Genomic DNA, 13,462 nt, shown 5'->3' with positions numbered 1-13,462 from the left:
CCCTGAGTGTATGCAGGCAGTGGGGTAAAATAAGGACCGGATCAGTCTGTCCTGAAAATACCGGATCCAGTTGGGCAACCCTAGGCTAGACAGAAGTGAGGAATTAAAAACAAAATTAAAAAACAAGGAAAATCTCTGGGTAGTTGGCAATGAAGGCTTATTGCACTGTAAACCCAGTAGAGGCTGATTCTGGGTCATATTCTCCGTGCCCCCCCCCCCCCCCCCCCCCCAAACAAACAAGATCATATCCTCTGCATTGGATCTAGTATTTGGCTACAATATCAGCCTTTTCATGGACTCCAACAGATGAACTCTGCTCTTTTCATCTTTACTGGTCCTTTTAGCTACAGTCAAAAGGCACACCTCGGAGACACAGCTCACGATGTTTACGCATCAGAGAGCTTTCTTGAGGAATGTCCTGCCGGCAAGTTTGAGGACCGAAAAGGATTTAACAACATTCAGAAAGGGCTTGAAAACTACCCTGTTTCATGCAGCTTTTAAGTGATGATGTTTTACTCTTAGGGGTCGATTGTAAAATGCGCGCGGTTCCCAGTGCGCGCACATGGACACGCTGATTCAATAACATGCGCACGTCAGCATTTTACGTGCACAGGGGTCTCCGAAATTCGCCGGTTAATATTTTTTATATTGTTTGCTATGTTTGTTTAGATTATTGTGAATGTAAAATATATGTTATCCTCACCGAATAATTTCATCAGAGGATGTGAGATACAATTTATTTTTCTAAATAAATGAAAAGTTTTTTTTTCAATTATGTATTTATTTATATTTTTACTTTCCGCTTCCAGTAGTTGGCCCTGTAAGTTGTAAATGATTTGCTTCTTCCTTGGCTTCCTGAGCCTGTGCCTAATGAAAAACGTTATCCACAGGCAGGCAGCCATATCCAGACTTTGATGGGGTCTCAAAGTCTTCAGCATCGATCCCGTGAGCAGCAACACTATGATGGGACCACGAACAAAGTGACCATTCAGCAGTATCAGACACAGTTGCCTATCCAGATCCCTTCCTCACAGAACCTCCCTTCACGGGGAGCTCAGTCAGGACGGTGCCTGATCCAGACAAAAGGGCAGAGGAGTATGGATGGATATCAGGATCAGGTGAGCATAACGGATAACTAACATTCAAATGAGGAGCACATCTATTTCTAAATCCAAGAGTTCTAGTTTGTTGAAAGTGACATTTATGACAGTTGCAGTGTAGCGTTATCTTCAAGTGCTCACATGCTTTTACATGAAAACTTAATGTTTATATTCTCCCTTAGGGGAAAATTTGTAGAAGTTCTTTATGAAATACATGCTATTCCAGTAGGAATGATTTTCATAGTTTATGGCCCATGTACCTTAAATCGTGTTGTACCTACAAATTCCCCATGGCTAATGTTGATTAAACAGCAATCAATGTGCCAAATGAATTAATTTTTATAGACACAAGTAGATAGCAATTGAGGTTACAGAAAGTGTTATGATTCTTTTTATTATCTGAAAGATCGTAGGGTGTTGTTACTCTAAAACTGAGCACAAATTGCATGTGGTTCTGTTCAAAATGCATCCTGGATATCTTTAGGGAAATGTTTCTTTAGTGTAGTAAGCCCTTGTACGCCATTACATAAATCAAAAGCAACTGCTAGATATCCTGAACTCAGTTTCCCTCTGTCATGTTCATAAATGTATATCTAAGTCCATCACATGGTGAAGTGTATGGACCTTGTACAGTGCTCCCTTATAGGTTAATTTTCAAAAGATTTACCCTTCCAAAAAGAGCCAGGCAAACCTGACTTGGTCAGCATGGATCAAGACAATGCCATTTGCACGAACAGTTGACCTGAATCTAACCAGACAAATTTTGTGCGGATAAGAAACATAAGAAATTGCCATACTGGCTCAGACCAAGCCCAGCATCCTGTTTCCAACAGAGGCCAAACCAGGCCACAAGAACCTGGCAAGTACCCAAACACTAAGTAGATCCCATGCTACTGATGCAATTAATAGCAGTGGCTATTCCTCAAGTCAACCCAATCAATAGCAGTCAATGGACCTCTCCTCCAAGAACCTATCCAAACCTTTTTTAAACCCAGCCACACTAACTGCACTAACCACATCCTCTGGCAACTAATTCCAGATCTTAATTGTGCGTTGAGTGAAAAAGAATTTTCTCCGATTAGTCTTAAATGTGCTACTTGCTAACTTCATGGAATGCCCCCTAGTTCTATTATCTGAAAGAGTAAATAACCGATTCACATTTACCCGTTCTAGTCCTCTCATGATCTTAAAGACCTCTGTCATATCCTCCCTCAGCCATCTCTTCTCCAAGCTGAACAGCTCTAACCTCTTTAGCCTTTCCAGATTTTTGTTGACTTCTCAACCAAGAGCCCAGCCTGTTATTTTCAACTAAAAATCCTGCTAAAGATAAACAGGAAAAATTGACTCTGTAATTTTGCATCTCGGCAGCTTTACTGAAAATTGATCCCCTTAGATTTTATTGCAGACGTTGACAGCATGGTTTGGAAAATAACAGAAGCGTCCTACTCAACTTTGATTTCCCTTTAATTAATTTGCATGTGTATTGCGCACACACACCCCCGACTTGAACACTATGGAGAGTTCTTTTTTTTTTTTTTCAGTTTTGTGTCAACTTTATCCATGCCAAACTGTAGAATATTAGTTTTTGTGAGCATTAATATCTATAGAATTGATCACTAATGCCCTAATCCTTAGGCTATTTTAATTACTCTTTGCTAAACCACTTTTGACAAAACCTATAGCTACTGATATTTCATTTCAATTATATATATATATATATATATATATACTCACAGAAGAGTCATTTCAGTTCCTAAATGAAAAACCTTCCTCAGGACTTGATCAGTCCATCTTTAAAGAAAATACAAACCAGAACACTCCTTTCACTAAAGGCACAAACCATTCATCTCCTTCTTGATTCTAAAGCTTAAGAATGAATACAGAACCAGTGCTTGCAGCCTTTCACTCAGGCCAATTCAATATAAAGTGCGGGAGAGCCCAGGCACCCCTCCTGGGCACGCGATTCTCTATGTAAATTAGGGCCTGTGCTAATAAGGAGGTGCTAGGGACAATAGCGTGCCCCTAGCACCTCCTTAATAGCGGAAGCTTGGCCGCACATTTTACTTTCAGTATCCCGGGTGACTAACTAATAGGCTCATTTGCATGTGATGAGCGCTATTAGATGTCGCAAGTTTGGCCGCGCGTTTTCAAGGCGCTATTACCCCTTACAGTATAAGGGGTAATAGACGTGTGTCAAAAACGCGTGGCCAAACGGGTGCTAAATGGTGCGCTCGGTCCAGCGCGCCATACTGAATCGGCCTGTCTATGTTTATGCTAACATGGTTATAGCTCTCTAAATGTTTTCCTTTACATTTCCTTCCTTCTTGCATGTTACAACTCTCCTTTACCTTAAAATCTGGCAATGCCTTTCAAAGTCCTGCCACTTCTCCATTTGTAGGCAAGACTGCCTCTACCACCTTTGATCACTGAATTAAGTAGAAACAATTTGCATGTTAGGTTTAATTTTGGTTGGCTTTAAAGGTAATCTCTTAAAATTTCCGCACACTGCAGTTCTGCATTTTGATTAATCAGAAAAAAATTGCATCCCTTCTAACTTTGGTGGGGGGTTTTTCCTAATGTACCTAGAAAGAAATCCCTGCTTAATCTGTATGACCAAATAAACCAGGAAAGTATAGTTTTAACGGAAAAGATTTCTTGGATATCCAATTATCTCTCCATGTCTTTCCAACTTAGTTTTGTGTGAGAATAGAAAAGAATCCTGGCCTTGGATTCAGTATCAGTGGTGGACTAAGTGGACAAGGAAACCCATTCAAACCCTCTGACAAGGTAAGGTGCCATGTTCTTATCGGTATTAAATTTGTTGAACGGCGCTGTGCGCACACCTTTTCCTGGCTTACACAAAAGGCGGTAGAGAATGAAGTAGAATCCACTGCACATAAGCTGCCTTTATCAAAGTGAATTCTTTTCTTACCTGTACCACGTGTTCGCTAAAGACAGCAATTCACCAGTCACAGGTCGGTCATATCCCGCCGCTCGCAGCAAAACAGACATAAATCTTCTAGAGCTTTCTGGAAAGGCAAAAGTCTTTCACTGAACATGCATGGCAGTTCACAGATACCGTGCCCTTCAGTTCCATAGGCTTTGACTCAGGAGAACAGTTCTGAAGGGGAGGTGGGGACTGTTTGTGTAACTGGTAGACTTCTGTCTTTAGAGTACCCATGTAACAGGTAAGGATCTCTAACTTTCTCTGAAGACAGGCAGTTAAACCAAGTCACACAAGGAAGAGTCCCTGGCGAAGGGTTGCATGCAACAAAAACCAGGGGAGGGAAAAATAAAACATAGAAATCAACCATGTCCGGGAAATTTTTTTGTTTTTTATTTTGCCTTTCATTTCCCTTATTTACAACAGAGAAGACAATGCAAAATCCTAAAAAATTAGCCCTAGGGGAGATGGGATTGGGCTCTACCCTTCAAAGAAAACCAAAGTCCAATCCTACTTTCTGGTGGGAGGTTGTGTGTGTAGACAGTAATGAGATGTGATTCTGTGCACCGAACTCTCCATTGCAGCCCTGCAAATCTCCTCAGTGGAGGTGCACCTTAAGAGGGTAATGTTCAATTATACGTACAGACATTGCTGAGGAGTTTCAAAACAAACTTAAGCACATAAATTTACTTTGAAAATCTTTGGGTAATTGGCAATGTGCACACCCGAATTACCTCACACAAGGTTTCACCTGTTCCAAACAGAAGCATTTGGGGCATAATTTATGTGCATACTGCCAGGTTTTATGCGCTTAAATGGATTTGAAAATTAGCCCTAGCATTTTCAACCTTGACCTGTGCTTTCTATGGTTTGATCTGCCTGGAAGTAGCAGAAGGAAATGCAATCTGCTCCCCAAATAGAAATGGTGCACTTCTGTGACACTGCGTTCCCAGATCTGTTAGGAGCAAAAGCAACAAAAAGCTGGGTAGACTTGCCTATTCCAGCGAGAAGGCACAGTAGTGGGACCTTTCATGGGGTAAGAGCTGATAGTACCTCTAAAATGTTAAGATTTTTTTTTCTGGGAACTTTCCAGGAACTAGCAAAAATAGCTTTGTGGGGAATTGCAAATACTCTATAAAGGTGTTTTGCTGGGAACTGCTAGTGATTCTAAAACTATTCAGCTGAGGGGAAGATAGGGTAAGTAGTGAAAGCCACCCTTCCTACCTCATAACCCACTCACTCCAGAGGCTTTTTCCCTTATATAAATAGCCTCCCAGGAGGCAGAGGTTCAGCACTTTATCAATTACAATTAATTGTGGTAATTAACATGTTCATTCTATAAAATATAATTTATGAAATACATCCAAAATACTTTGCAAAAGAGCTTACATGAAATACACTGGGGGCCAATTTATAAAAAAATGTTAAAACAGATAATTTATCTAGCTAAAGTTAGCCAGATAAGTCATCCAGGATATTCAGTAGGATAACTATCGAGAATTAAAAATATCAAGTAACTTTTAAATCTAACTGGCTAGCTTTGAATATCACCAATTAGGTTTTAAGTTATCTGGCCTCATCTATTCGGATAACATTAGACTTAACCGGCTATATTCTTTTGAATATAGCCGGTTAAGTGGCTATGTTCTGTGAGAAAATTCAGAAAGTCCCGTGTGGGCCTGTTGGCCTGAATCACAGTTCTCCAGCCAAGGTGCCGCAAATAGTCCCTGCAGGGCCGAGCCCCCACCCCAATCCCTCATTGTACTCAATTTAATCCAACTTGAATTGCCAGTTAACCCCCTACCCTGTAGTTAGGCCAATAGTACCCATGCCCCCTGCACTCCTCTCCTTCTCCCCACCCCAACTCTTACCCTCTCACCCACCCGGTACCTTAGTCAAGGCCCTTCTCTCCCCAGGATCACTGTATGTTTGTACGGTGATCCCAGCAGTTTCCAGCATAGCTATGACAACTCTGGAAGTGTAGCGGGTCCCCCGTTTTGGCACCTTATCCTTAACTAGGGGTGCTATGGGTCCGGGTCCAAGCCTGGATGGGAAAGAAGACTCATCTTCAAGGGCCTCTGGCGCGATCAATCACAATCTCTATGGCCACTTCACACTCTAGTTTGAAAAATATCAGAAGGTGACAGATAGTAAAAAATAAGAGCAGAGAAGCCAAAATCAATACCACAGGCAGAAACCATGAAGCAAATCAGGGTCCATCCATTCCTTTCAAATCCAGCAAGAGTGAGGTAAGGTTAAAGAATAACTCTGAAGTCTGAAATTGGTGTTCAAATAAAAGATAGTCTTTACTGAAATTTAAAGACGAGGATCCAAGCCAAAATCACAAAAATAAGAATCCAATAATTACCAAAAAGCAGATGGTTTCTCTATCCACAATAGGGTTCAATTTCAAGAACTTCAATTTGTAATTCAATTATCCAAAGGTCGAGGTTCTTGATTCATTTATTCAAAAGTCTCTAAATTTCGCTTCATCCTCACTTTTACTGGATGCTTGGAAAAAAAAGATCTCTGACCCCAATCTTTAAGGTAACAGTGGGGAAACCCTCCCTTCAGAGTGGTCCAAAGAAAAAACTCCACAAATTCAAAACAATTCTCTTCAGTTGAAACTCTGGATGAATCTCCAAAACAACTCTCCAGAGTTAAGACTGAAAAAATCTCCAACTCCCTAGAATTTCCTCTCCCCCAAAAAGATGGGAGTAAAGCAATGGGAAGAATCTCAAACACCACCAACTCTTCCTACTACTTTTAGCTTGGGAAAACCCTCTTAGAGAAAAATATTAGTGACGGGCAGAGCCTCCATCACAGAGACATAAGCTACCAGCATTGTTGTCTGAATAATCTCTTAGTTTGTTCAAGATCCATAGGCCTAGGATAAGACAGAATCTTTCTGCTTTATTTGGGGACCAAAATATACTTGAAGTTAAATCCCTACCCTCTCTCTTGCACTTTTGGGTAGATAATTTGGAGGGTTAAAAAATATATATAATCATCCTTCATGATCTGAAGGCTTTAACTGTCTTAGGTTTATAATGAACCAAAGATTTATCAAAAATCTTAACATCCCCCCAAAGGAAGGTCATCTGAAGTAGAAACTCTCAGTATCTCCTCTGGATTCAGTTAAAAATCCATCCCTGGTTTTGACTAGGTGATACTATGGGGTTTAGAGCTTCTATAGTCATGATGGTAAGGACTTGAACTCTGTTGCCTTGAATGATTAGGTCCTGAGAAGCATTTCTTTTTATGAATAAACTGCTTTAGAAAGGGGTCACTGTGAAACCTATGAGATGTGGAAAGTGATTCAGAGATGTCAGCAGATTAGATCTGCATTGTAGAATCGTGGTCTTTTAATAAGTTACCCACTGCCTTGACCTTATTTTAAAATTTCCACCACTGTAAGCTTGTCCTGTACATCCTCATGAAGGCCTGATGCTTGTAATCAAGAAGCTGTATGCAGATACTCTCAATGACATTCAAAAAATATTGTAGGTTATGTGGTCAAGAGACTCTTCATACTCTTGTTTCCACCAGGTAATGGAACTGACCTGTTTTTGTCAAGGTAATAATAAGTGAATTCCTAGCCACTTTCCAGAATGATTTGCAAGTATTGTATCATGTTGCTCTGGTAAGATGCTATGTGGAACTAGAGCATAGTATTCTGGTAATTCTTTTTGCACATAGAGGTCCAGAGTCTGAGACTGAAATACACTGAGGGCACTGAAGCATATGTTCTCACCTTCTTGACCCTTTTAAGTGTAGATTTGACTACCACAAGCAGGTGTGGTAACTTTGGCTTGTCAAATACCTCAGCTGCCTGGACCTAATGCTTCATATATGCTTTCTTACCAACAGTGTGGGGAATCTTCCACATCCTATTCCATTTATCCTGGAAGATAAGTTAGATGGGCACTGCTCCCTGCTTTTATTATCCAGATATCTGAGTTGACAGAGAAGAGGTGCCCTGAGTTCACCCTCAACCCAAAGCTCAAAGAGAATAACTATCCTGTGAACAGAAAGGGAAGGCAAGGTCTTCAGGTGGAGACTTATTCCTGGCCTTTGATGAAGAGAGTCCTGATAGGTGGTCAGTCAAAAATTCCCCTTTGAGCTAATACTCCTCTGATAGGTATCCTGGCCCCCAGGATTCCCACTCAGAAAATGTTGGTTTCATGGTAGTCTGCGACCACACTGATCCTGGAGCTGAGGGTCTCTGTGGCCTAAATCTCAATTCTTTGGGCTTCAGGGCTGAGAGAGGTTGAGGAGCAGGAGAGGCTTCCCACATCAAGCCTGTTCAACTTTGACTTGGTTCAGATGGCACCAAGATAAGCTTGGGGCGTTGGGATTGTGTTAGTATTGAATATGAGGTGCCAAGAGGATGATTGCTTGAGCCACCCAGGAAAGTTGAGGTGCCTGATGCCAAGACCTTGATGCTCCTGACATTTTAAATGAATACTCCAGTTATTATCCTGTCCAAATCCACCTCAAAGAGTGTTGCTGACAGCATAGAGATCCATCTCACGGGGGAGTGGGCAACGTCCATGGCTTTCTGAAGGTCATTGTAGAAGGCTTTGGACAGGATCTCTGGAATTCAGCACAGCATTATCTATGCAGTGCTCACCTCCAGATGCAGCCACTTTGCATAGTGCAGAATTTCCTACACCTCCTGGCTTTCAGAGCCATGCGTCAAAGAAGTATCAATGTTTCAAAGTCTCCACTCAAGGCTTGTTGGCTCCTTGCTCAAGCTTTCAGAGCTCTGGTCTTGGCTCAGGAGGGGAGATGAGATTTTGCTCAACTCCTGACACAACTCCTCAGACAAAAACATCTTCAGAGAAAATAATCTTCCCAAAGTAAATCATCTGGGGGAGGGGAAAGACGGTATGGAAGTAACTGAAACAGCAAGAATGTCATGAGCTAGTACACAGATTATGAAAAGACAGGTGTGCATGCCTGAGGATACCGGGATTATCCCAGCCTTATGGAACACCCGTAATGATGGTTCTGCTTCTGTGCAAATGAACAGATTTTAGCAATTGTTTTATAGCTTCAGGTCATCTCGCTGATTCAGATATGAAGAACCATCTGTTCCCCTCCCTACAATTATATGAAAAGTGTAAGCTACCATAATATCAAACATCCCATTTTATGCCACAAACTGAGAGCAAGTGGGAAAAAAAAACCCAATGCAGATCCCTAGGCAACAATGGGGGCAGGAGAGGCAGCAAATCAAAAGTGTAGAAAGTTAAAAGATAGAAATCTCATATGTTTAGAGAGAAAATAGTTATTTCTAAAGTTCTAAAAGTCTGTCTTTTATGAGCTATAACACATTTATACTACCACAAAAATTGCCGTCTTATTTTTCCTCTTTGAGGTTGGGTTTTGTTTTTTTTGTAAAAAAAAAAAGAGGTTCACATTCAGTCACTGTCTGGACAGCAAAGTTAGCCCGGACCTTGCCCTAAAACATAATGGGCCAGATTATAGTAGGTAAGCGCGGATGTAGATTTGTTCGCGCAACCCGGCATGCAGAAATCTACTGCGCCCGTGTTATAAAATCTGGGGTCGGCGCGCGCAAGGGGGTGCACACTTGCGCACCTTGTGCGCACCAAGCCCTAGGGGAGCCCCGATGGCTTTCCCCATTCCCTCCAAGGCCGCTCCGAAATTGCTCCGAAATCGGAGCGGCCTCGGAGGGAACTTTCCTTCTGCTCCCCCCGCCCCCCACCTTTATTTTCTTATTTACGCCTGCCTCTGGCACAGCCGCTATGCCAGAGGCCTCGGTCCCGCCCCCAGACCGGTGCCCCACACGCCCACGCCCCTTCCTGCCCCTTTTTCAAAGCCCCGGGACATATGCGCATCCCGGGGCTTGCGCGCATCACCGGGCCTATGTAAAATAGGCTCGGCGTGCGCAGGAGCGGGTTTAAAAGGGATACGCACGTAACTCTTTTAAAATCCTCCCCAATGCATGTAATATTGAAACTACAAAACTACATGCATTGTTGCCTCCCCTGACCAAAGCACCCCCCCACCCCCACCCCAGAACAATGCATTTATATTTGCATACAGAGTAGGCAATTTTCAACTAGGCCTTTTACTCATTTAAGTAGCCAGTAAATAGCTTTTGAAAATTGCCCTTTCTATTGATACTAGAAATTGGATGACTATATTACTTACCTTTTGTTGGTAGCAGCTTAGTACAGCTGTTTCTCCAAGAGCTTTACTGGCCAATTTCATAGAGTACTTCAATGTCTCTTATTGGAAAGAGCGCGGTTGAAAGTGAGAGGGACCCCCATTTTTTTTTTTTTTTTAATTTCTTGAATGGCTACTAGTGGGGAAAAATAATGCGGATTCTAGTTTTGCTTGCAAGACTTTTGGCAGAAATTTTATTTTCATTATAGAAGAACATACAGGCCGATACAGTACAGTGTGCTCTGGCAGGGAGGTTGGACGCGCGTTTTCGACGTGCTAACTTTACCCCTTATTCAGTAAGGGGTAATAGCGCGTCGAAAACGCGCGTCCAACCTCCCTGAAACTAATAGCACCCGCAACATGCAAATGCATGTTGATGGCCCTATTAGTTATTCCCGCGCGATTCAGAAAGGAAAATGTGCAGCCAAGCCGCATTTTTTACTTTCAGAAATTAGTGCCTACCCAAAGGTAGGCGTTAATTTCTCTCGGCACCAGGAAAGTGTACAAAAAAGCAGTAAAAACTGCTTTTCTGTACACCCTCCGACTTAATATCATGGCGATATTAAGTCGGAGGTCCCAAAAGAAAAAAATAATTTAAAATAGAAAAATAAAAAAATTTAAAATCGGCCTGCGGCTCGTGGGTTGAAAATCGAATGCTCAATTTTGCCGGTGTCCAGTTTCCGAACCCATGGCTGTCAGCAGGTCTGAGAACCGATGCTGGCAAAATTGAGTGTCGGCTGTCAAACCCGCTGACAGCCACTGCTCCTTTTACCGTGGGCCCTAATTAGCATCATTTTATTTACTGTATCGCGTGCACAGGACTCTGGCCTGTGCGCGCGCCGGGAGAGCAGGCGCTCGCCCACTCTCCCGCGTTTCTTTCTGTATCGGCCTGATAGTTAGCAACCATTGTCATAAATATGCATACTGGGTACATGCTTTCACTTTGTGCCTGATGCTTGCATTGAGTGCATGCTAGCAGTACTCTGGGCAATTTTCATAGAGACTTCTGTAGGTAAAACAGTGTTTTATGTGAAGAAATGGCTTTCTTCAAAATTTTCCACCCAATATGTAGACAAACGTATGCATTTATGTCATGCTTGAAGAGTCTAGTTTAATTTGGGAGATGAGAGTGGTAATTTGTGTGCATTTCTCAATTTTCTCCCTTAGCAATCTCTGCTAATTTTAAAAACCTGGCACACACTAACATCGGAAGATAACAAGTCAGGCTCATACGCCCCCACCGAATTTAAAAAGCTGCTCAGATGGGCGTGTATCTCTTGCTGTGCACACGTCTCAGAAGTTTGCAAAAAGGGGCAGGGAATTGGTATAGTCTGGGCAGGGCATGGGCATTTCAGGGTGGGGCCAAGAGATGTACACGTAAACTCTTACACGCCAGGGCATGCACCCAGATCCCCTGCTGCATAAGTTTAATTCTGCTATGGAGGAGGTACAAGTTTAAAAATAATATTAAAGAACCATTTCTCAGAGGTTTAAAGGGTCTGGAGTGACTGTGGAGAGTGCAGACTATCAAAGCAGGAAAACCAGGGGGGTTTGGCAATGGCATGGATGTGCACCCTTTTTAAAATACCCCAACTTATGCTATAGAAGAGGGATTTATGCGCATAGACGCAAGCTCACTTAACATTGGGTGTACATGTGCATGCAATCAGGCTATTTTATACTATAATATAATATGCACGCATGTTATAAAATGGCTGCTTATCTGGGACTGCGCCGATGCACACATGCCAAAGTGTGCACCGGTTTGAAAATTAGTCATATCAGTTTAATTTGCCAGGTCAACTGTTTTCAGTATGTATTTCCTCTCTGCATGGGAAATATGTACCAGTCTGTTAGTTTGAACTGACCCCAATGAAACCAATGATTTGAAGACACTACCTGGTCTTTCTGCTATCATCACTGCATGCCTACATCTGTGAACTGCACCTTGTGACTAGGAAACTTCAAGGATGCTGCCCGGTGAGTGCTTCTGCCTCCCTGACCATGGCACTCTGACCCTGCCCATAACTCCATCTACCAACAGCGCCCACAGTAACAACAACAGCGATCACAGGCAGTGAGGCCATGAAAAGGCCGATGAAGCTCACAGTTCCTACACTACCAGTTCTTTCTAATGTTGTCACTACATGCCTGCATCCATGAACTGCACCATGTGGCTTAGAAACTTCAAGGATGCGGCCTCATGACTGCCTCTGCCTCCTTCACTATGGCACTCTGACCCTGTCCATAACTTCGCCTACTGACATGCCCACAGTGACTGCATTAGAAGTCACAGCCAGTGAGGCCTTGAAAAGGCTGGCATGGTTGACAGGCCTGCTGGTGGCAGGCTGCCAGCAAAGGGTGTTGGCAAAGGTTACATCCCTTTGCTTGCCCCTTGGTTTGCAACATCAGTTTGAAGTGGGGAATGATCTTTTAAATGTTAATATGTTTGGTTTTCTTGCTTTTATTCTTTTACTGATGATGCAAGGGTATTATACCGTTCACCCAATCGTAGGGAATTGCTTGTTAGCCTAAAAGGTTCCCTCCCTGATGCAAAGACAGGCACCCATTTAATTATGTCTCATGCAATGTGACTAATTTGGAAAAAAATATTCAAAATATTACTTTTTTCTCAGTGTCCTACCTTAACGTTTGTTCAGACAAACGAAAGGTAGTCATGATGTTGTCAACTGTTATTAGATAATAAGTTAGATATATTATTGGTGACAGAAACTTGGCACTTAGATTTGGATAATTATTTACTTAACTCATTATGTCCATAAGGCTATAAATGATTTCAACAAGCCAGGATGGGAAAACGTGATGTGGAATCATAATCATCGATAAAGAAAAGTTCCTATTCAAATTAATAGCCCTAGAGAATCTTGAGAGCTGTGAAAATCTTATTATACAACTTGATGACTGGTTGTTGGCTTTAATATATTGACTACCTGGCCTTCATGACTCTGATTTGTTACATTTAGGAGATTAATGTCATCAACTTTAAAATCTGATAAAGTTTTGGTAATGGGTGATTGTTTACTGAAAACTCTTTGTGGATTTTCAGCAAATACTGAAAACTTTACATCCGAAATCAATAATGAGCTCCCCGACATGCAAAGCTGGACATTTTCTGGATCAAATAATTTCTGAAAAATTTAGTGAGACTAATTTAATATCTGATTTAAGCAATGATACAGTTATATAGTCTGATCATCTCTTA

At 42.0% G+C, this 13,462-nt stretch overlaps 1 protein-coding gene across 1 annotated transcript in view; it reads left to right on the top strand.

Moving 5' to 3' along the window:
• Positions 1–13,462, top strand: part of LRRC7 (leucine rich repeat containing 7) — a 229,608-nt gene that overhangs the window by 159,730 nt on the left and 56,416 nt on the right. The window contains exons 21-22 of the mRNA XM_029618872.1: positions 891–1,118; positions 3,795–3,887. Coding sequence (XP_029474732.1) covers positions 891–1,118; positions 3,795–3,887 — 321 coding nt within the window. The remainder of the gene's footprint in view (positions 1–890; positions 1,119–3,794; positions 3,888–13,462) is intronic.

This window comes from Rhinatrema bivittatum, chromosome 10 (genome assembly GCF_901001135.1).
Source record: "Rhinatrema bivittatum chromosome 10, aRhiBiv1.1, whole genome shotgun sequence".
In the NCBI taxonomy this organism is placed as follows: domain Eukaryota; kingdom Metazoa; phylum Chordata; class Amphibia; order Gymnophiona; family Rhinatrematidae; genus Rhinatrema; species Rhinatrema bivittatum.
This window is presented reverse-complemented; position numbering and strand designations above follow the sequence as displayed.